Genomic DNA, 23,245 nt, shown 5'->3' with positions numbered 1-23,245 from the left:
CCGAGGGCTCGATTTACGTCATCGAAAATGGCGCAGTTGATACTAAGTTGGACGGCCTTGCACGCCCTTTGCAGGAGGAGCGCGGGATGGGATGTAAACTATTTGTTTTTTTAAAGTATGTTTTGGGCTGTTAGGTGAGAAAAAATGTTACATACAGATTCTATTTAACCGCGATTCCACGATGATACGTTATTGTGTATTCGCTCGGCTGTGGTACGACGAACGGTGTTTGTAAGTATAGACGCGTTCGAGAGAATGCCGGCAAAGTTTGTTTACTTCGTTTTGAAGTTAACACGACAATTTTGTGAGGAATTGCACCAAGTGATAGATTTTTGCAGTTGTAGCTTGCATGACATTATATTGCAAACTATGTAAAAATGATATTTTGAAGTAAAACATACACCATACCTGTGGACAGATTTTATTTTGACTAAGTATTTGTCTTTTTTTATTATTATGTATGCACATTGTAGTTATTACGTATTTCTATTAGACGCTAGTCCATACAACGTGATTTTAGCTAGTGTCTACGCAACATAATGCGGTGAATTTTTTTTTCCTGCAACACTGACTTTTAAGTACTCATAGTGGTTTGTTCATAACATGAAAAATATTTCATCAAGCACCTAGATTTTTAGGATAATTTACTCGAAATTTACTTGACGGTACTCGACGGCCACTGTATTGTGGGTACGATGGATGATTTATATAAAGGAAAATTATTGAAATTCTTTTTTTCCCCATTTTTAAAGAAATGATTTAATTATTTCGTTTGGTAAACCCAATGAATCAATAGAATCCAAACATTTGCGTAAAGCTAGTAATAAATCGCTAGACAAATCTAAAAAAAATCTGGAAGCAGCCAGAAAACTTGTTAAACAACCAAAAACTTGGTATCATTGGATTACAAGAAATAGGGTGATCGCGCTTATAACCGCCATTCTTGTAGCTTACTTTCTTGGATTGAGTTTGGGTGATTGGTTTTACCGTTAAAATGTTCATATTGAGCTTATTGGTTCATGAAAATAAATGAAACAAATTATTTATGAGTGACCAAAAAATCATTACAGAATCATATTTTTTTTGGTCCAGATATATGAAACTGTCGGATTATTTCTACAATAAAGTTACTGCAACAAAAAATCATCTTTTAGGGGCAACCTGTATGTCGGCCTGTACAGGCTTTCGAGACTTAAATTACATTAAATACCACGCAGCCGGATAGTCAATCCTTTCTTAGGGCAACGGTCCAAACGAAGCTTGAATCTAGGATGGATAAAGTTCCAGGATCAACATGGGTTCTGAATAAGTTTCTCTTGACGTGTTCCTTGAATTTGAAAGACACCTGGAATTTTCGTTGTCTTTTCGAAAAACCTTTGCACGTATCCTAAAGTTATTAAATACTCCCGAAATTATCTTGAATAACGTTGTAATCGGACCGAATTACCTAGTTATAATAAAAAGAGTATATTGTTATAGAATGCGTATAATTATAATTATTTTTGATTCATTTAATTTTTAGATTATTTTTTATAATTGATTAACTCCTTTACGATTGTACCTCAAGACTAGCCATGTATCGGATTTTTGCGAAAGAGAATAAGACAAGTTTGTCAAACCAGTCAATATATTTTGTGCAAAAATTTAGTGCAACATCTTGATAATATCCCAATTGACATTTTCGAGCACGAATAATCGGGAATTCGAGCAAATTCCCTTAAACTGGAGCCTTAAACTTCCCTTAAACTGCACCAGTTTAAGGGAATTTAGAAAAAGGCTTTAGGCTTTAAAATCAACTGTGGTGCGGCTTTTTCGTTGTTTTCTTCTAGATTCGCTCTGAAATTATGTTTCCTATCGTTTTAGTTGGCCATGTTCCCATTTTATACTTAAATAATATCCATTTTTTATAAAATAACGTCACACAAAATTAGCTTTTGTTTTTCATCAAAAACCATAGCTATGAATGAAAAATGACCTCGACGGCATCGTTCATCGATAGAGGAACGTTTAATTTACGATCACACCAAATCTTGGCGCTTTCAACACACTTGATCACACACAAATCCACAATTTCAGCCGTATCGAGTACTAATCGAGCAGATATGGTAAAACAATTTCGAGCAAATGTCACTTGGGATGTATGTGGAGTTGACTTAGTACATTTTCTACATAAACAATCGACAGAGGCTACTACAGAGAATGAAATGTTTCTTTACACCAATCACTAGTAACACTAGTATGGATAATATTTGAATACAGTTTTGATTTTTGCACTACCGGAAACAACGATGATGCACAACCTAAAAATATGTAAAATATGTTAGTTTGATTACACGAAGACTATAGATGCTATTAAAATAATTAACTAATTGCCATAACTAACGACAGAAGAAAATTAATCCCTAACGAAATCATGATGATGTATTTGGTATTCGTAAAAAGATATTCATAAAAATGCGATATAATTTTCAGGACTTTTAAGGAAACTAGGGCCCCCAATTCTATCCCCCGCTTAGGGCCCTGAGATGGATAAATCCGCCTCTGGCCATCGAGACTATTCCACACATTTGCTCACAAGTTATAAAATTGATAAAATACTAGTTGAATCATAGGACTTATATGCAATTATGCAAAGGTAGGTACAGAAGGACTTACTTACCTACTTATCCGGCGCTACAACCGCTTTGGTCTTGGCCTGCCTCAGGAGTGTCCGAAACCGCTCACGGTCTCGCGCCTTCGTCTGCCAGTCCGTTTTCCCGGCCTTAATGGCGGACGCCTCCACGCCATCTTGCCACCTCAATTTGGGCCTACCACGCCTCCTCTGTCCTTGTGGACGGCCTAAAAAGACTCTACGGGCTGGGTCGTCCGTTTCTATGCGTATAACATGGCCAGCCCACCGGAGCCTGGCGAGCTTAATACGCTGTACGACAGTGAGGTCGCCGTACATCTCGTATAGCTCGTCATTATACCGGCTCCTCCATTGTCCTTCCACACATACGGGGCCAAGTATCCTTCTGAGCATCTTCCTCTCGAACGCGACTAAGAGGGTTTCGTCAGATTTGGACAGTGTCCATGTCTCAGAGGCGTATGTGAGTACGGGTACTATATAGGTACTATATAGTCCCAGCTTCGTCCGTCGCGACAGGTTCTTTGAGGTGAACTGCTTTTTCAGGCTGTATAATGACCGGTTGGCGGTCTCGTAGTACAGTCGTCAACTCGTACGACTTAACAACATGCCCGTCATGGGTTCAATCCCCAAATAGACCGCGCCGCCATACGTAGGACTGACTATCCTGCTATGGGGGGGAATCAATTAGTCACTGAAAGCCAAGCCCACAAGTGGGTACAGGCAGGCCTTGACCGACATCGGTTGTTGACGAAAGAAGAATGACCGGTTGGCAGCCAGCATCCTTGCGCGCAACTCAGCTTCCATGCTATTGTCGTTGCTGACCTTTGACCCAAGATTCAAAAATGCGTTCACCTATCTGCACGTCACGCCTACGTAGATTCTGATTATTTATTGGTAGGCCCGCTGATGTTGCCACCATCAGTTTGGTCTTTGCCTCGTTTATCTGTAATCCGAGGTTCTCTGCCGCCTGCTCGATTCCTTGGTAGACTTCTGCTACATAGGAGATCGCAGACCAATGATATCTATATCATCAGCGTATGCCAGAATCTGGGTTGACTTATAGAAGATGGTTCCCGTAGTCTCCACCCTCGAGTCACGGATGGCCCTCTCTAGCGTCAAGTCGAATAGAAGACAAGCAAGCCCGTCCCCCTGGCGCAGACCTTTGGTGGTAGCAAAAGGTTCTGAGAGTTTTCTATCCACCCTCACCTGGCAAGTGACGCAAGTGATAGTCATTCTAACTAGCCTTATCAGTTTGGCCGGGATTCCAAAAGAGCTCATAGCGTCATACAGTTTTACCCAAGCTATGCTATCATATGCGGCTTTGAAGTCAATGAAGAGATGGTATGTGTCGTGTCTATATTCAGCCATCTTCTCCAAGATCTGCCGCATGTTGAAGATCTGGTCAGTGGTAGATTTTCCGTTTCGGAATCCTCTTTGATAGTTTCCGACTATCTCTTCGATTTGCGGGACAAGGCGATCCTGAAGGATCAGGGAGAATATTTTATAGTCGGTATTCAACACCGTAATACCCCTGTAGTTGTTGCAGTCCAACCTGTCTCCCTTCTTGTATATGGGGTAGATGATGCCGAGATTCCAATCACAAGGCATCGATTCGCTATCCCACACCTCAGACGGACACCTTAAGGAAAATGTTAAAAATCTAGGAACATATAAATGCAACGACCATGAAAATGTGCATACATTATCCTAAATTCATGTTTTGTCAGAAAATGTGTTGAAACTTTTAAGTTTCTATCGATTTTTATGTTTTTTTTCATGAATTAAAAACATTTGTAATTTTTTTGTGTAGTTTTGACATGTTTGGGTAAGACGGACACTTGATATGGAAAAGATGGACATCTTGAAAGGTAAGATGGGGTTGGAAATTTATTCGCAGTAATCAAATTAGATCCACAAGGGGCGCTTGATTGAGAATTTGTTTTGTTCATGAATTTAACCATTTTTGCATAAAATATGCCAAAAATGTTCTCAAATTTGTTGTTTTACTTTCAGGTTTAATGCTGTATTGTTGAATTATTCGAAAATTACCCTTTTCATACATTTATGAGAAGTGTCCATCTTACCCGTAGTGTCCGTCTTTAACTATTTTCCCTTATATCTTCAAGTTACATTGAACAGAATAACCTGAATATTATTGCGAAATTTGAATTGAAATTTATTTATTCTTGATTAAGTATCTGGACGCCGTATCCTACATACATCACTTAAAACTAAAGGACCTATAGCTAATCGCTCGTATGATCTAGAGCAGCGATGTCAAACTCATTTGATTTGATTTGAAAGAACGTTTGTAGGAGATTATTTTAATTTGTCCATAGGCCTCTGATTTCTTTTTAAAATATGCAAGCTGGTTTAATCATTGCAGAATAGTCAATTTCATGTTGATATTTATGTGATTTTAATTATCAGTATGTTTTTGCTGGTATTAATTGTAAACAGCAGTTTCGTAACATTCCCTATTACGGCGACCAAATTCAGTTCTATTAGCGCCTAATTGCAGTCTTTCTAATTGCCAACCTTTCCCAAAACAATATGCCATAAAAGTGCGAAAGCTTACGTTTTTCATTCCTGTTGATTGAGTAATTTTCTTAATTCTTACAAGTTTTTTTTCGTATAAAATTTGCTGTTTTGGCCACCAAGTACCTTGATTGATTGTTTAAAATTAAAAAAAGTACTGTTTCAAACCCACATAGAGATTTATTTTTATTTTGTTTATTTTGTTTGTTTATTTTTATAGAGACTTTGAGCTTAGATTTTTTTATAGAGACAATGGGCTCATTCGCCTCTTTTAATCGGTCGATTAATTCTAAAACTAAAAATCTAAAGGCCGGGGTACATTGTCCGTACTCGCTAGTGTAAATTAGATTTTCACTAGCGGATCTGGCGGCGGCTAGTGGAAGCTTTTTTGGTCATCAAGGGAATGGTCGAATGGTTTTTCACCGTTTTTTGTTGCGAAAATGGCTGAAATAGGCAGTTTAAGTAAAAAACATGGAAAATAACATATTTTCTGAGGCGGCTCCAAATTGTTTGACAAAACGCATCGGTCAACCAGATGCGCCAGATGCGCTAGTGAAAATCTAAATACACTAGTGATTTGTGGCTTGCATTTGTGGCTTGCAAACACCTTATACCGGGTAGTCTCGGGTAGCTTTAAGTAGCTATTCGTTGATTTTATTTAGAATGTTTGTCTGTTTTCATGAACCAAATACAGATGACTAACATACTTCCGGACATTCACAATATTGTGTAAGTTTGAAGCTAAAACGCGAGTTCTTTCTTCAGAGAATTGTTTATCAAATATTTGTTACTAGCAAGTTTATTCATTGGAAAAGGTATAACAGAATTTTAATTATTTATTTTTACCATTTTACTAAAATTTGTCCGGAATTGAATGCATTTTCATCAAAATAAACCGTTTTGGGGTTTCTTCTATAACTAGAACAGTTTTAACCGAACCTAGAAGTCCGCCGAAACCGATCGAGAAAGCGAGCAGAAACGTCCGAAGAACCGATCGAAGCTCTTGATTGATTGAAGCGTTTACGGTCGTTCGAGAGAGCGCGCTGTATGTGTTTATTTATTTCTGACAATAATGCTCCGGTACGCGACCGTGTTGGCACAAAAATAATAATGGCTGAAAAATAGTTCACACACACGTTCTTTTTCTCTCCTCCTTCCCGTCTTCCCCATCCTTTCACCTCGTTTTATCATTGTTGGTTTTATCAGCTACATTGAGCGAGAGGTTGAGCAGTTTTCGATCGCTTTGCGCAGCGGAGAGAGAAGGCAAGAAAAACACCGAAAAAAGTTTTATTTTCATATCTCAGGTGCCTATAATTGACTGACATGTAATAACGCAAATGGTTTTACAAATAAATTTGGCTCAAGTGGTCGCGAGCCACACTGAAAGACCTCGCAGGCCACATTTGACCCGCGGGCCACCAGTTTGTCAACTCTGGCATACATTTGACTCTCTACCGCACTCTATTTTGTTCGCAAAACTCGCGAAATTGAGACTTCCCGCTTTGCTTCTGTAGTGACTGAGATTATATCTCCTAGATCGTTCGTATACCGTCAAAATCGATAAGCACCTCTTTAATGAGATTACAAGTGACTCGGGCATAATCTAAAACTGCAGCTGTATTCCATTCTTCGGAGGGAGGAACCCGCTTTCAGCAAAATACTACATAGAGGACACTGTTGTCAAAAGAGAAGCAAGTGTCAAAGACCTTGGTGTTATGCTTGACGCGAGTTTGGCTTTCAAAAAGCATACTGATGATATCATTGCTAGAGGAAACCAACTGCTTGGTGTCCTTTTCAGGACAACCAAATGATTTCGCGATCCGGTATACATCAAAGCCGTCTACTGCAGCATCGTTCGTCCGATGCTAGAATATGCGAGCGTGCTCTAGAGCCCTACAACTATTAATACTATTGATCGGAAGCTATTCAGCGCAAAATTACTCGCTATGCTCTACGCTTTCTTCCCTGCGCGACCGTTCCAATCTTCCAGGGTATGCTGCACAGTGCCGTCTTCTAGGCCTTGAACCTCTTGCCGTAAAGAGATATAATGTACAGTGCCTTTTCATCGATGGCCTTTTCAACGGTGTCTTCGACTCATCGTCTCTGTTGTACCGCATCAACATTTTTGGGCTGGTGCCTAGGACTAGAAATACTCTGCGGATACCTCAGCTTCAATCCAGTGCTGGTCGGTCACACCCTATGATTCGTTTGTCTGCGGAGTTCAATGCTAGCTTTGAAGCATTTGACTTTGGGATATCTTCAGCGCAGTTCAAAGATAGCTTCCGACTGCTGCCATGCCACTTTTGTAATAATTGCTTTTGTTGTGTAACGCCTTTATTTAATTTGTAAATTTTGTAAATTTCAATGATTTTTGTAAACGGTTTCTTTTTTTAAATCTTCAATTAAGCCACTGTGCCCGTTGAATTAAATTAATGATAATAACATCGAAGGGCAAGTCGATTACACTTGAAAAGACATAAAAAGTTTTGAACATCAAAAGCAAAGGATCCCTGGCACAATACAAACGAAAACAATGTATACAAATTGTCTGTTTCTAAAATTTTTATTCGGGACTTACATATTGACAGAAAGCAACAATTTAGATGTATATATGTGACCTTGAATAACATCACAATACTTAAAAAACAAACATGCACTGTGCAATTAGTCTTCTATTATGTAATGTTTCCCTATACGAACAGTATTTCTTCATTGCCATACATTCATTCATTCATGCTGCCGTTTTATCGAAATGCGTGTGAATTTTTATTGAATAGTTTCTAACCTGTCAATTCCACTTACTTGTGCAGGGAACCAGGCTACTGACGCATGCTTAATAATTGGACGTACAAAAAATCAATACAAGATTTCAAGTGGATCGTGAAACATTCTACTTTTCCTTAGAACAATACCTAGCGTCCTGTTAGCTTTGGCTATTACCAGTCAACATGTTTGTCCAAATAAACTTTATTTTCAAGAAAGACACCTAAACCATTTACTGTTTCAGATTGTGGTAGACGCTTAGAGGTCAGAAATGGAATAAACAAACGTTATTAGGGCACTAGAACAAGTAAATAAAATCAGTGTAGATTGTATCAACTTGCATTGCTTTTAATACTAAGTTTGTTGCTGTATATTTAGAAACTGAAGATCTGTTTTATACACCGGAAAAATCCAGGATTTCTTTCAGAGCGCTTCAGGCGCTTCAGAATGAAGCGATTTGTAAACATTATTCCAGGACCTAATTCCAGATAATTCCAAAACTTCAATCCAGGAAGTTTTTACTTGCTTTGGGATGTTATCGACACATCTGGATAAAATTGGTTTTAATTAAGCAGCTGATGAGCTAACTTTGATCTTTGATAGTCAGAATCGAAATATTCACAGAATCTGAAGGAACAAGACATAATACTTCATCAACATTTTGGCTTACCACGGGTAAAACATTACTACTCTGCGCGAATAAGGCTAGCAAAAGCAATGCCAATCTTGTATTCCTCCGCTAACGTTTGATCGTCAAATGTCTTACAGGAGGAGATTGCGTCTCATTTTCTGGTCAATAAACCTTTTGGGGCAGGATCGAATCGCAATTTAGATTTAGGGAAATATAATTAGCTATGAAAAAGATGTATGATGAAGCTACGCGGTGCAAGCTAACACAAGAGTTATAACCGGAACGATTTAGTATACCGTGGACACATATGCCAATAGGTGGATGGTAGGAGTCTACCGAAACAATGGACACCAAGGAGGAGGTATAAGATCTGTTTGTTTTCAATCAAATTAGATACGAAATTGAGGTCCAATTGATCATTGATAATTCCACTGATTTGATTTAAATCAGAATAAATAGTTTATTGGCACAATAAATTAACGACTATTTACATATGAACATAGACACAAACATCACAAGCATTCAACCGGAAAATAGCATTTTTCCGGAACACGCAGAAAGTAGGCAAGTTGAGCATATATTGGTGTCCCTTTGGATGAGGTGGTCTGGTGCACTGATCATTGAACTGATCACTGACATCTCCGTCATCCGAGTAGTTTCTGTGTGTGTGTGCGTGTGCTTTAGCGGCGTCGCACAAATCCGGCATTCTTGAAAATCTTCACGATGCGGTCACGCGGAATCTTGTCGGCTTCACGCTCGAAGACAGGCATCTCCTTATCTCCGAACCACGACTGCTTGGCTAGTGCGTCGGCAATATGCGGGTTCTTGTAGAAGTTGTTGCGGAACTGATCCGGATATTGCGCCTCGTGCAGGGCATTTTCTACCACCGCTGGATGAGCGAGGGAAGCCTGTAGCCAAGAAAAAAAAGAATGTGTTAAGCCTTTGTAAAGAAAGCGGGCCAAAACTGGCGAAGCAAAAAGCCCTTATTGATATGCAAGCTCCCGGTTGGTACGCTTCGGACATGTGATGTAACGGCGAACCGGCATGTACTTACCTCTCGCACGGGAGCCGGTTGGTGCAGCGCGAGCGGGATTGGTTGGTTCAGGAAGACTTGGGCCGAGGCGCACGCAAGCACGGCAGTCAGGGCGATGATGATGCGGTTCATGTTGGAAATTAGGTGCTAAAGGAAAAGGGAGGGTAAAGCAGAGAGTAAAGAAAGAACATTAAACGAAACGCTCAAAACCTGCTACCCAACGAGACCGGCTGAGATTAGTTTCACTTTCGTCGAAATTTATAGACCATCTCCGAGTGCGTGGTGCGTATACGAGGTCGGACTTATCGTGATCCGTCTCGAACCAGTGACGTAATTCCCCACCCGGTGCTATCAACCGATTGCAGCTGGGCGCTGCAATGCATAGGGATTTGAAAACGCAACTGCATGCCAAACCGACGCGCTCAGTCCAGGCGTAAAAATTGCAGTTTGAAGAAAAACTTCATTTTATGTAACATGCAGCATTTAACCTCTGTTAGACTGTCCGCGCACGATGCAACGAACCGTGTTGCGCAATCTACACCCAACCCAACCAGTCGTTGTCAATCGGTTGACAACAAGCTGGACCTGGAAATGAGGAAAGCACACACCAGCTCCATGTATCGCTGCTAAACCCAACCGAAAACCGTCTAGACGCACTGAAGCAGCAGGAATATTCTTGGTTTGGTTGGGATCAGCTTCCTTGTAGCACTCTCTGCGACACACAGTTTGTTGTAATTAAAACCGCGTTCGAGGCCATCCAGTAAACTGGATGGAATGCCAACCAATTGCACTACTGCTCTAGTTCACTCTCAGGATGGTATATAGTTCAAATTCGCCACTTGGCACACATTGCATAGAGAAAAAGTTAATAGAATCAAGTGCATTGTAGCGTCGCGTAAATAACTTCACTTGGAACGATGTTCATGTTTTAATAATAATTGTGTGCCTCAAAAACACGATTGCGGCAAGGCAGCCATCGTTAAAGAATTTCGCATTTTTAATCACTTGTAAGCCATTCTCGTTCAGGTTCTTCACTTGACGCACCGTTGAAGTCTTTCGTTCTGTGTCACTGATCATGAGCGATGTAGCATTGTTTGTTTGTTTTTTTTATACCGATTTAAAACACTCTTCCGCAAATGGTACGCGCTGTTTACACTTTGCACTTACCAGGGTTTGCTTTGCTGTAGCACAAAAGACAGACGTTGTGTCGAATGAATGTAACTGGAAGCTCACACTAAACTGTCGACTAGAAAACGGGTCGGGTTCTTATATATGTATGGCTCTGTTCGCTGGCGTCCACACTGCGCCGCTGAGGAGGTAAGCAGTCATTCCTCTCGCCGTTACTCGCGACCGTCATGCTATCGCTATCGTAGCGAGCAACCACTGCACGAGGCAAAGGAGAAGGCTACCGCACGACCACCGGCTGTAGGCGGCGTGAGCAAGAGCGTCGAGCCGATAGTGTTTGAGGAACCGATAGGAGAACCATTCGATGCATGGTGCGGTGGTGGCTGGTTACTTTTTGTGTACTGTATTCGCTAACGACGGCTCCTGCGATCCACCGATTGGAAGGGATATGGACCGCATGCAGGCACGTGACTCTCGCGATCCCGATCAGTGACCGATCGTGGAGACACGAGGACAGGCACGTAGTTAAGAGCGCGGTGTGGGTATCGGTCATGTTCGCAACCAGCGGCGTAAACTTCCTTTTTGCACTCAAGGAACAATCGATAAAAATTTGTCTTGTCTGCGATCGTGTGCTTGCCTCCCGGGTCGCGGAAAGGGTCACCTTTTCGGGGATGGAGATTGTATGCCTGGTTTTTTGCCTTTTTCTTGAACAATCTGGCCGTTGTAGGCAGGGCCGAACGTTGTGAGTTCCTTCCCAACTCTAATAGCTACAATACCGGAAGCGTCTGGCAAGCAGCAGGTTGTTTACCGACAGCGCCACAATTTGAAGATCAAGGTTACGGTACGGTTTGCAAGAAAGTATAATCGCACGAAGCGTTGCCGGAGCGTCGACACTGTTTCGGTGAGTCGTTTATGCTGAGGTTGGTCGCAGTCGTTCGCGCGCCGAACGTGACTCTAATTATTATGTTGCTACAGACAGATGGCTGTCATGGCTGTGTGGGCAAGCAGATGTTACTGTATTTGCGCATTTTGTATTGCCTAAGGGTGTGTAAGCGGACTGCGACACGATTGAGAGTGGTTTCAATTAAAGCACAGCAAGTCACACGAAGCGAGTTTGCGTCATTTATCAATACAAGGATGTGCACCTCCTACTGATATTGGTAACGATTAAGTAATCATGGCAATGTTTGTTCATTTCATGCAGAGCACGTGTATAGCAAAAATATGTTTTTATCTTTAAGCCACTTGATAGTAACAACAATAATTTTTATTTGCTTATGGCTTTATTGCACGTATTGCTTGGTCAAAATAGAAATTACAAACAATAATCTTCATTGTTTGACCCAAACAAGAATTTGTAATTTTCTGCTCTAAAATAGACAAGAGGTTAAAGGTAGCGTTATTTATCCTGAAGCGTTTGTTTTTTTAACAAAAGCATATTTACTTTTACATATGTTTATTTAACAAAATCGTGTTGGTATAATGTTTAACAGCTATCCAAATCCAATTTATCTAAGACATTATACTAAGCAAAACCTTTTTTGCCCGTTTATCGGGCATCGAATATGACCTGTGCGATGCTAAATTACTTTGATCCAATGTGGGAAGTGCATCGAGATCGTTGACCCAAACGGCGAATCGAAAACAAGAGCAAACGAGTGAACCTAACCTGTGGTCGCAACCGCAACCGATCGGCAACTTTATCCAAGGGCACCCTGTTTGTTGGCGTACTTTAGGCGATCGGTTGAAGAACAGTATTTATGGCTGTACCGTACGGAAGCCGGCACCGCCAGTTCCGTTCGCTCGACCGAATTGTCACCCTTACAGGGCTTCGGAAGCCTTCGGGCAATTCCGCCGCAACTAATCAGGGTCGGTCGACCAACTTGCAGCCCAGCATCATCGGCCCAGCAGCAGCTTCCACCAGCAAAACCGTCGATCGGCAACAGGAGAATCGAAAGTGAACCTCTTGAATCATGCTACCAACACTTCTACTTCGCCATCGTGAGAGAAGCCCACACTGCTCAGGCGTAGTTAGCGTACACTAAAGATCATTACCGAGGTCAGACGAATTGGCTGAGCTGAGGTCGCAGCACTCGTGCTCGATCGTGATCTCGAACGTGCACGCGTTCGCGGTGGTTCGGTTTGCCAACCCACTGTCGAGAATGGTGAGTGATCTCGCGGGGAGGAGGATATTGTTATTTATTTTTTTACCCTTGCCTTTGCTCGCTCCACTCTTATCAAGTGAGCTCCGCTGGTAGCAGGTTACTTCCTTGTCGGTTCCTTTCACTTTTTGCTTCTGATGTTTTACATGTCGATTACCCCAGTGGTTTATTTTTATGGTGGGAGCAGTTGACGAACCGAGGGAAGTCCACACGAAGTGCCGTTCGGTTTACACGAAATTTACCGTTAACAACATCATTATAAACTTTTCGTCACGTGCGTTTGGACGTGAAAATGTGCGTGAAGATATTAGTGAAGATCATTGGGCTAATGTTCTGATTAATGTGTGTGAATGATGTAGCCACATTAAATAAAACATATTTTTAATTATCATCTGCTAATCTACTAAGATTGCGAATTTCACAATTTGCATAAGTATCATTTCATCATCTCCATGCAACTTCTTTTTTTATTATGTGTCGAACGTCTGTATATGTTGTGATTATCGATGCAATGAATGCAGTTGCTTTTTAGTATTGCATGCCATAAGCGATGCGCGACAGTATGAGTATGTGATACCTCTATTAGGAAATGTCATAGCCTCGCTCTACTTAGTTCAATGTTTAAACCTTGCATAGTTCTATATTATTTCCCTTTCCACGATTAGATAACCTTTCTCACTAGCTCACATACTTGAAATGAAACCGCTAAAGCTGAAAATGTATGTAAAACACAGATTGCCTAACAAGCTTTTCGGTTAATTAGTTGCAATTCATAATATTGCTTGAATCTGATTTCAATGTAAAGCGTAATCATTCTGGACTGTTCCTTCTGAATAGAAAAAACTCGTAAACTCGATGTATTCCATGTTTATTTATTGTCGCAACATGTTCGGACGCATTTACAAACTAGAAACAAATAAAAAATCCCTTTTTGTTTTATAGGTCATTTTTGTATGGGCAGATTCCTGCGCAGTTTTGAAAGTAAACAAAACGAAGTGTTGCTTTTGAACACATATGTAGCCGCAAAATTTGCATAGATCCGGGTCTTGCAAATAAAATTGATAAAATGATATACTCTAATGATGTAATTATAAAAATTTATTAATACTGAAATAAAACAATTATTATTTTGATTTTTTTTATTAATTAAGTTACATTTCAAATAAAATTTTAAAATTGTGGCCGATTTCTTGACTTTTCATCCACCGTGCTACAGTTCTTCATGTGATTTCAAGGCGTTGAAAGCGAGTGCGTAACAACGGTTTTACCATCGGACATCATTTTTAATCGACTTGCAACGATGGTGTACAGTAAAGTGCAGAAAAATGGTACACTTTTGAAATTTTACGTTTGATTATTTATTCATATATGAAATGTTTACCTTGTACATTTGGTTTACTCTGGTTTTAGTTTTGTATTTTTGTAAGAGTCATCTTAAAAATTGCTTCTACGAATGTAAACTTGTTTGAAAAGCTAAGATCGGATGCCTACTATCCGACTTAGCCAGTGAATAAAAAAAACCAAAACACTAAGGATCGTTTTGTAAAATATCGATGGGTAGTAAAAATTTAGTTCCATATGTATGTCTTCTTTTAAGCTGGTTTCATTTTTATGGTTAGATTATTACGTTTGTTTCTAGTAATTTATAGTAATAATAATAGTAATCTAGTTCGATTCTAGTGCGTACCGTTGTTTATAGATCCATGGATTCATCTAGATTGTGTAAAACGGCTACGATCAGCAAAAATTGACTTTTTCTGTGTGTAGAACTTTTTTTAAACTATATTAATGATTTTTAATTACTTATTAAATACTTTTTCAGTTATCACCCTACATTTCGTATAAATGAATACCATTTATTATTGACAACGGTTCTCTGACTAATTCATATATAGGTAACTGCTTGTTAACGAATTACTTTTTCATTCTACTTAAGTGTTAATTGACTTTACAGTTAAGTAAATGAAAGATGATGCTTGTAAAAAATAGACGAAGAATGTTGGACTTTTCCAGCCTTGTAAAATTACAACTTTTGTGTTAGGATGTTTTTAGATAATATCCATTACAGGTTATCTTGTAAAATGTTCAGTACATTCCATCAACGAAAAACTAAAAAAGTTACAGTTTTAAGATTAACACAGTTTTAGCAATACGGCAAAGCCGTCCCTCCTAAATTAAAAAAAAAAACACTGTGCCGTTTTTCTTGAAACAAATATTTTGCGAAAATCGGTACTGTAAAAATTCCCGGCTAACAGTAGACATCTGGAAATATTTTTTTAGCAGTATTATCTCTGCATAAATGTTGACTAATACTTACTACTATTTGTTTTATACGTAAAGTAGTAACTCATTTTTGATCAAACAACACTTCATGGCTATCGAAAGATTTAAATCCTTTTGTGCAGAAACTACACTTTGCCATCAAGTTACATTTTCATTTTCATTTTTTAGATTCTAATTATTTTTAATCGCCAATGAGTTCCTCAAAATTAATTCGTTTTGTAGTGATTTTAAAATAAGATATTAAGTTATGCACTTTTTGAACAATTTTTGTTATTAAATTCTTGATGAAAGTGGTGGTGGTGCACCAAATTTAATTTCAATTCATCCTTTACTCCTCTAATGCATGTAATATGCATGTAATTTCCTAAATGAAGCCATTCCATTCGTTACGTTTATTCTTCCTACGTTATTCTGAGTTGTGGCCGGTCGCGAGTTACAGTCGTTGCAACTCGCACGACTTAATAACATGTTCGTCAGGTGTTCGAGACATACATAGGACTGACTATCATGCTGTGGGCAATTAACAAGTCACTGATGATGAACTGAACTGAACTAACAATGGTTGTTGCGCCAAAGCAGAAGAAGTCTAACTTTTAATTACATTTAGGGACTTTATGTCGTGCGTTTTAACTTAACAACAATCCAGAAGCTAATATATTTTGTAATATTCAATTCGGATATGATAGTTGACCATTATCGTTCTTTCGAAAGAAAATGAAATCAGCTTTTATACATAACTATGCTAATTGGTTTTGATCAATATCCCGTGTAATTCATATTAATCCGCGTTATCCAATCATTGAAACAGAGTAACGTTCGAGCTGAAGGTCAATGTCAAGATGCTTTCGATGTCATACAGGCGAGCGTAACGCCAAGCTTTCACTTTCGGGTGCCTCCCGTGGACTGGAAACCTGTTGATGAGCATCAACCCGAGCAGGAGTGCAAGCGCGATTTAACTAACCGGAAGAGGAATCATGAATCTTGCAGTGTCCTTGCTTCCTTTCACTTTGTACGGTCCAGATCAGTGCATCTTCTATGCAGTCTGCACTGCTTCATGCAACACATTCCACACCCTTAAACAATCCTCCCAAACACCTACCGCCTGGAAATGCCCGGTCGACCTTCGGCAGAAGAATCCCGAAAGGTTACTTGCTCGTCAGGCTTAGAGTCATCCGGTGACCGTGTTTTCCCCCAGCGTAGGTTCGCTCAAGAAGCTTACCACGCTCAGCAAGTCGCGTGACTGGGACAGCCATGGAAGAAGAGGTCGACAAGGAGGCGCCGTGCGTTTCCTGGGCGGTAGTAGAAGATATTTTATATAGAGCACTGTCGTGGCCGGTGGAAAAAGTAACCGATTGCTCTTTGCGATTGCAGATGCTGTTGTGGCGTGGCAAGAAGGCCCTGATCCCGTGTCGATGCGCTTCCAAAATGGGACAGGTGAACTTTAAATCCATCGTGCATCCTTGAAATGTGGAACAAACGGACACTCCGATGAACGATTAATAGTAATAGTAATAATAATAATAATAAAATAATGATAACTCGCTTTTTCACCACGGTAGACTCAAGTTTGAGTTCCGGAGGAAAGGATTAGCACAAAGCACAAATTTTAAACGAACAATAGAATTTTACTATTATCGATCTTTATTAAAGTACAGGCTTTAACGGTAACGGGATACATAGGTTACGAAATAATCGAGATTTTGAGTCATCGTTCCTTCGAAATCACTTCCATCACATGCCATTTATTTGCGCCATTCTTCGCTAAAAGGCGTTGTTCGCGTTGTTCGTAATGAGCACTTGCAGCGATGCAGACGCGCGTGGCTCTGGAAGGGCCATGCTTCCGAAAAGGTCTAGGACGTCGATTGCGCTTCCAGCTTGATTTTGTTACGTTTTGCTCTGGTTTATTTTTTGTGCTCCTTCATCCCATGCATTGTGGATTCCGGAGTGGATTGCATTTAACCGAGCGTATGTAACAATCGGTCACCACCAAACTGGTCTGTCGTGACATTTCGTCTGCATCTTCGGAAGTATTCATTTGACCTGTTTCGTGTGCTCGTGCGTTTTCATAGGCGTGAAAAGATCGTCTGCAGTGTAATGCGAGGAATGTTCTGGAGCAAGTCCAATGTCTTGGGATAATATTAAATTCAATTAATTGAACTGTGAATGTTCAAAGGAACGTAATCAACGTTCAATAAACCTAAATATTTTCGTGTGATTTTTTTACTGGCGATTTATATTGTGCAATCATTCGCTGTTGATTATTTTTAGAAAAATTAAAACTCAAAAAGACATTAAATTAAAACTGCAACAATATATTGAAAATGCTTTGAAAATGCTGCACACTATTGTGTTATTATCAATTCCTGCTTTTGTTTATTGTTTATATGTGCTGCTATGTAACATTGCGTGAATTGATACCTACCGGTTTCAATGTACAAAAAAGATCTTGTGATATTTTAATTTTCAGTTTAACGGAATATAAATTTAGAAACCTTATAGCAACGGTTTTTGGGAAGAAAAGTATGAATTACAGTAAGACGAAGTACCATACACGATTTTAACACTTACCAAAAATATACTGTAAATGCTTACAAATTAAGATTACTTCAGAAGATTCAGAAGATAGCAGAAACAGTATTCATTTTCTATAAAAATAGTGATTTATTAAAACATACAGAACAAACGATAAATATAACAAAAGCGGCAAGCTGCCTACAAAATGCCGTCTGTTGCTTGCTGTGCGTAAATGGTATTGTCTCGTGCGGTTCCTGAACCAAACGCAATTTCGCTAACCTACTGATCTCGATCATCGGCGAATGCTGGTGGCTTAGCATTAACGTACACCGGCGGTTGCTGTCCTCGATCGGCACGTTCGGTCGGGGTCACTTCGCTTACATCCCGCTTGTGCTCATACGGCGGAGGTGCAATAGTGGTCGCGTACCCTTGCTCACGCACCTCGACCTCCTGCTCGGTTTCCACTGGACGTGACACGACAATGCGCCGAATGTTGACGGTGCGTGACGTTTCCTTTGCATCGCGGGGAGCAGGCGTGGCGGACAGGACACGGCTACGCACGTACGCATCGATCAGCGTACCGGAGGTGTCTCCTTTCGGTCCAAAGCCAACCTCCGCAATCGAATCCCGCTCGGACAGCAGCTTGATGAACTGTTCCTGGTTGGCATGGATCTGTTCCTGCGTCAGTCCCTGCCCAACAACGACCGATTGCGAGGTAATGCCCGATGTAACACTTTGCGATTCATACGCCGTCCGTGCCGAAGATGTGCTCTGAGAAGTGGAGTCACCCGTTTCGCTGAATCGTGCCGACACAACTGTGCGTGGCGTGGTGGAAGAGATGATCGTCACGGAGCGCTGTGGCGTACTGCCACTGGACGTTGAGCTGGAGCTGGAACCGACCGTCGACGGTACGTTGGTGGTGCTCGGTGGGAAGGTAGTCGTTGGGAAGGATCCACGGAAAGATGGCCCGAAGTCGAACGCACCCGAAGCGGTCGATGGATCAAACGCAACGATGTCACTTGCCGGTGTGGTGCGTGTGGCATAGCTCACCTCAATCGAAGACGATCCACCCAGTCTTGTCTGAGTTTGTTCCTCCGTGCCGCGGTACTTTTCGTGATGGTAGACGAGCGGGGTAGTGGCTGAAGTTGTGGCCGCGGTAACCGTAACATCTCCGTCATCAGAGTCCGTGGAAGAGTAGTCGGAGTAGTTAGTTCCGGCACCGCTTCGCGCATCGATCACGATCGAGTCGTCGTACTCATCGTCATAGCTTGGGTAGGAATCGGGCGTGGCGCTAGTCGGTGGTGTCGGCGTCGTAGTGGCCACGGGTGGCTGTGATGGTGTGGTCGGCGACGGTGTCTGGCCGGTGGGTGGAAGATACTCAGGCGCTTTTCCATTACGATCGCAGTCGTCGTTAGTGGTGGCGGGCGTGACGGGATAGAGCGGAGTAGACGATGGAATGTGGAAAACGGTGGCCGGATGTGCTGTGGTGGGATGCGTCGCCAAGAGAGCTGGCGAATGCTGATCTACGTAAGCTACATGATGCAGCAGATGGCCAGCATTAGCCGGATGGTACACGAATGGATGGGGCGCCAGGTGGGTGGCGTATGGGTTGATAAAAGCCGGCTGCTGGTGACCATGGTAGATGGCATGGCCCTGCGTGAAGTAAGGCCTTTCGCTTGGTGCATTGGGTTGCTGAAGTTCGATAAACTCAGCATCCGAAGCCTTGCTAGTAGATGCTGCCGTCTTTTTAGATTGGGCGGCGGCCGCCTCAATGCGGTCGTAGGTGCCCTTCAGCGGCGGCCGTTCCGTGTAAACCGTGGTGGTCTGCGTAACGACCTGGGGTCTTGCGACGGTACGCGTTCCATAGCCTTCTTCCTCGATGTGAACTTCCGGCGCAGGGGCCGGAGCACTGTACACGGGGCGCTTCTCCACAAACGTGGTGGTGGTTTTGGTAGTCTTTGTCTGTGTTTCCGTTTGCGAGATCGGTTGCTCCAGCTCCACCAGTGCCGATCCGACAGGACGAATGATGACGCGCTCCTCGATATCGTAGAACTGGTTCTGGATTGCTGGACGGCGCACCTTAAACTTACGGGACCGTACCACTGGGATTTGCTTCTCCTGGGGCGGGATGTACGTTGGACCGGTGGTGACGGTTTTGGTGTATGTTGGCGTCACCGGCACTGGGACCGGCACGTGAACGGGCACGTGCACTGGGACGGGTGTCGGCACGGGCACCGCGACATGATGGTGATGGGGAACCGGTGTCACGGGTACGGGAACGGGTACGGCAGCTGGCGTGTGATGGTACTGGGTAGTCGAAACCGATACCGATGGGACGGACTGGACGGTGTGGGTAGTGGGAACGCTGGCACCCTGCACACCGTACACAAAGGATTTCGGTTCGTAGACACGCACTGTAGGGCTACCGTATGTAGTGTGGTACTGTACGGCCGGAGTGTAACTGGCCTTGCCGAACACGGGCTGGGGCTGTAGGTTGTAGGAGTAGTAGGTGGGGGCTGGGGCTGGCGTCACCGAAACTGCTGCCGAGCGTGCGTCAACCAGGGTGGCGGGAAGTGCGGCCGACTGTTGCACGGCGGACGTATATCGTACCGGGCCGGCCAGTAGTCCAACGTGCTGCTGCGGGTTCACATACGTCACCCCGGCTGGACTGTGCAGCGGAACTGTCACGTAGCCCGCCGCGCACAGCTCCAGCAGCGCCAGACACGGCACGAGCACCTGTAAGAGCATTCTGGGAAGAAATTGGGCGTACAATGGTGAATGATATCCGTTAAAATATTATGAAATTGAAAGTGCGTCGAGCCAGTGACCCGATTGCGTAAATCTAGAGGCGTCACGATTGGCGCATAAGAAATTGGCGTTCGATCAAACAATAGTCCCATACGCGAGGGATGTTAATGTGGCACGTAGCCACGTGGTGCCCCACGACTCACGAATGCACGTTTCGATTAACACAAGCTGTAATCCTCAGAATGGAATTTATTTATGAGCAAGTGGGCAAGAGTGAGGTTCAGCTGAAGTGTATTGGTATTTACTTCTTTCGAGTTTTTTTTGGTTGCCCACTGAACTAGTTATACCTCCTAAAATGTCAAACAACAAGGTCTGGAAATGGCCTATACAATCTGTGTGAGTCAGTTATTACAGGAAATTCCTTCTTTTTTATGTCAATCCAAGAAGTTGGTTCGTACTTCCCAGTTAATTGGCAAGATTATTAAAATGAATACAGTAAGGCTAATTTCTTGTCACATATTCAATGGTTGAAAAACAAAATCGTTTGTTTCGTCAAATACAATATGACATTTAAATCGCGTAGCTGGGGTATGGTTAGATCATTAGCTTTTGGGGCAGTGGCATTTAGAGAAGATTAACAACCCCCAAAAAGCATCCTGAACTGGTTTTCAGCACAAACGATAGAAACAACTTCAAACTTCTAGCCACTTTACCGTGATCTTTACACTTTGTTACTGTTTAGTTCTAACAGGTTTAAAGAATCTGGCACTTGAAAACGATGCTTCGTGATGATGGAATATTTTCTGTATATTTGGACGTTCAAATTTGAATAGTTCATAGTTTTTGAAAAATGCTAACAATGATGTAAAAAAACTGACTAACTTAAGAAAACCATTAGACGCTAATCAAAAGATTTTTGTTTTAATTTTTAAGTATACTAATCAATCATTGTTTGACATAAAAACTTCAAATACTTTCTATAAAACACAGTGCATTATTCTATGTATCTTTAAAACATGCAGATAAAATTAAACACAAAAATCTTCACAATTTGCAAACTATTTTTTATTAAAAATTAAAACATATTTTTTAAACCCATTGTACGAACAACATTTTCGTTTGGAATATTCTTGATGCATTTTACACAACTGCACAGACAATTTTCTTTTGACTCACTTAATCACTATCCGCTCCAAAAGATCCGGTACAACTTAACTTATACTAACTTGCTACAAGTTTTCTTGCACAACAACACCACTGAGCTGCGACAAATTGTCCACCAAATCCAGCCAAACACCCGAGTGTGTCTCACTGCACGCGCTGCACTGAACCGTACTGACTAACTCGATCGAGTGATCTGCTTTTTATAGACTTCCTTCCTTATGCCAAGAGCTTTCGCGCGACCATCGATCCTTTCCGAGCTTTTTTCGGATGGCGCGGTGGCAAGGGAAGACGCTCTCAGCAGTGGCTGCCCTCAGACCGGACTTGTAAGGAGGCACAGCACGGTGCAACTTGTCGTCGGCTGGCGACTGCGACTAGGGCGGTCTCTGTATGCGTGAGCGATGCTTATTTTCACGCTCTGCATCAGCAGCATTGTACTTGGACTTGCACTTGGGACACGACGCATCGGGTTGTCATAAACAATCTCGTAATCACTCGTAGAGCCATTGCAGTTACGCGCAATTTGTTCGTTCCTTACCAGTTCGTTTGGATCACAATGTTATATACTATTGCAAAGAATCGCAACGGGAAGAAGGATCTAGCATTCGTTCCCTCCATCGGAGGCGTTTGACACTGGAAAGCATCGTCTTTTATTGCCATGCTGCTGAGATGATAGATACCTCCAGCCGGTTAGGGATATTTCAAGGTCGTTCACTTGTTGTACGGTGCTCCAGTGCTCCAATCAGCGGGTTGTTTGAACTTCAAGCTATTATCACATCCCTGCTTCCTGTTCCTGCTCTGGTACTTTGGTAGGTTGATCCTCTTTTGCTCTAAATTATAATGCCCAAGACATGACCACTAAAAATAAAATATTTGTAAATACTACAAAATCGATCTGTGACACGCTCAAAACATGTTTATATTTTTTAAAATATCGATGGAATTCAATTGTCTTGTAATTTATATCATTTTAAAGCTTTTGTAGTTAAAGTGTTGAAAACAAAATTAATGGACCGCATGGAAGATAGAACTTTCATTTTTTCTTTGTGTTAGCATTTAGATATAAAATCTGTGAGCTGCCAAAGGCGGAAATATCATTTTTAAAATGTACTTAAATACTTCAATATACTTTGATTTTTACAATTCATGTAAAAAATATGTAACCTATTCCAAGTACTGTCACATTTGAAAAATCGCGTCATTTGAGGATCGTGAAACATAGAATGAGACTGTTGAAACTGTTGGTAAGTTGGCATTGCCAAGATGTTATACATTGGTCGGTCACCACCAGCACAATGAAATAAATGAAACCCATATCTCAAGATGCTATAAATAAAAATTTCAACATAAAATTGCTAAGTTAAAATTGGTTTTACTTGAATAATGGTTAAATATTCAAAAAGTACACTCATTGAAAATGTATGTGTTTAACATTTTTGGTTTTACATATACATAAGACTTAACATCATGCCCGTCGTAGGTTCAAACCTCGTATGAACCGTCCTTCCGTAGCAAGGACTGAATATTCGGCTGCATGATACCAAAATAAGTCTTGAAAGCTAGTAAACGCCGAATAGGCATGTTACATTAATTGCATGCAATGTGGTCGTTCACGCAGAACCACAGTATGACATTTAAAAGTTTGGAAACTTTGTGGA

At 41.5% G+C, this 23,245-nt stretch overlaps 2 protein-coding genes across 3 annotated transcripts; both read right to left on the bottom strand.

Moving 5' to 3' along the window:
* Window positions 1-8,980: 8,980 nt before the first annotated feature.
* On the bottom strand, window positions 8,981-10,885 carry LOC11175473 (uncharacterized). The gene is made up of 3 exons (XM_061645062.1): window positions 10,762-10,885; window positions 9,616-9,741; window positions 8,981-9,469 (listed from the first exon to the last, which is right to left on the bottom strand). The coding sequence occupies exons 2-3, from the start codon at window positions 9,724-9,726 to the stop codon at window positions 9,242-9,244; spliced, it is 339 nt and encodes a 112-aa protein (XP_061501046.1). The 5' UTR covers window positions 9,727-9,741; window positions 10,762-10,885; the 3' UTR covers window positions 8,981-9,241.
* Window positions 10,886-17,801: 6,916 nt separating this feature from the next.
* On the bottom strand, window positions 17,802-21,869 carry LOC11175934 (uncharacterized). 2 transcript variants are annotated; one of them, XM_003436708.2, is made up of 2 exons: window positions 21,603-21,869; window positions 17,802-20,427 (listed from the first exon to the last, which is right to left on the bottom strand). In XM_003436708.2, the coding sequence occupies exon 2, from the start codon at window positions 20,424-20,426 to the stop codon at window positions 17,958-17,960; it is 2,469 nt and encodes an 822-aa protein (XP_003436756.2). In that variant the 5' UTR covers window position 20,427; window positions 21,603-21,869; the 3' UTR covers window positions 17,802-17,957. The 2 variants fall into 2 exon arrangements, with proteins under 2 accessions (XP_003436756.2, XP_061506153.1); XM_061650169.1 differs by having other exon boundaries at window positions 21,653-21,869.
* Between the last annotated feature and the right edge of the window lie 1,376 nt (window positions 21,870-23,245).

The sequence above is a fragment of the Anopheles gambiae genome, chromosome 2, assembly GCF_943734735.2.
Source record: "Anopheles gambiae chromosome 2, idAnoGambNW_F1_1, whole genome shotgun sequence".
Lineage (NCBI taxonomy): Eukaryota > Metazoa > Arthropoda > Insecta > Diptera > Culicidae > Anopheles > Anopheles gambiae.
This window is presented reverse-complemented; position numbering and strand designations above follow the sequence as displayed.

Excerpts from the sequence above, each read along its gene's own strand:
- LOC11175473 (XM_061645062.1), bottom strand. The coding sequence starts at position 9,726 with ATGAACCGCATCATCATCGCCCTGACTGCCGTGCTTGCGTGCGCCTCG. Across the intron at positions 9,470-9,615 it reads AACCGGCTCCCGTGCGAGAG|GCTTCCCTCGCTCATCCAGC; the intron begins GTAAGTACATGC and ends TCTTGGCTACAG.
- LOC11175934 (XM_003436708.2), bottom strand. The coding sequence starts at position 20,426 with ATGCTCTTACAGGTGCTCGTGCCGTGTCTGGCGCTGCTGGAGCTGTGC.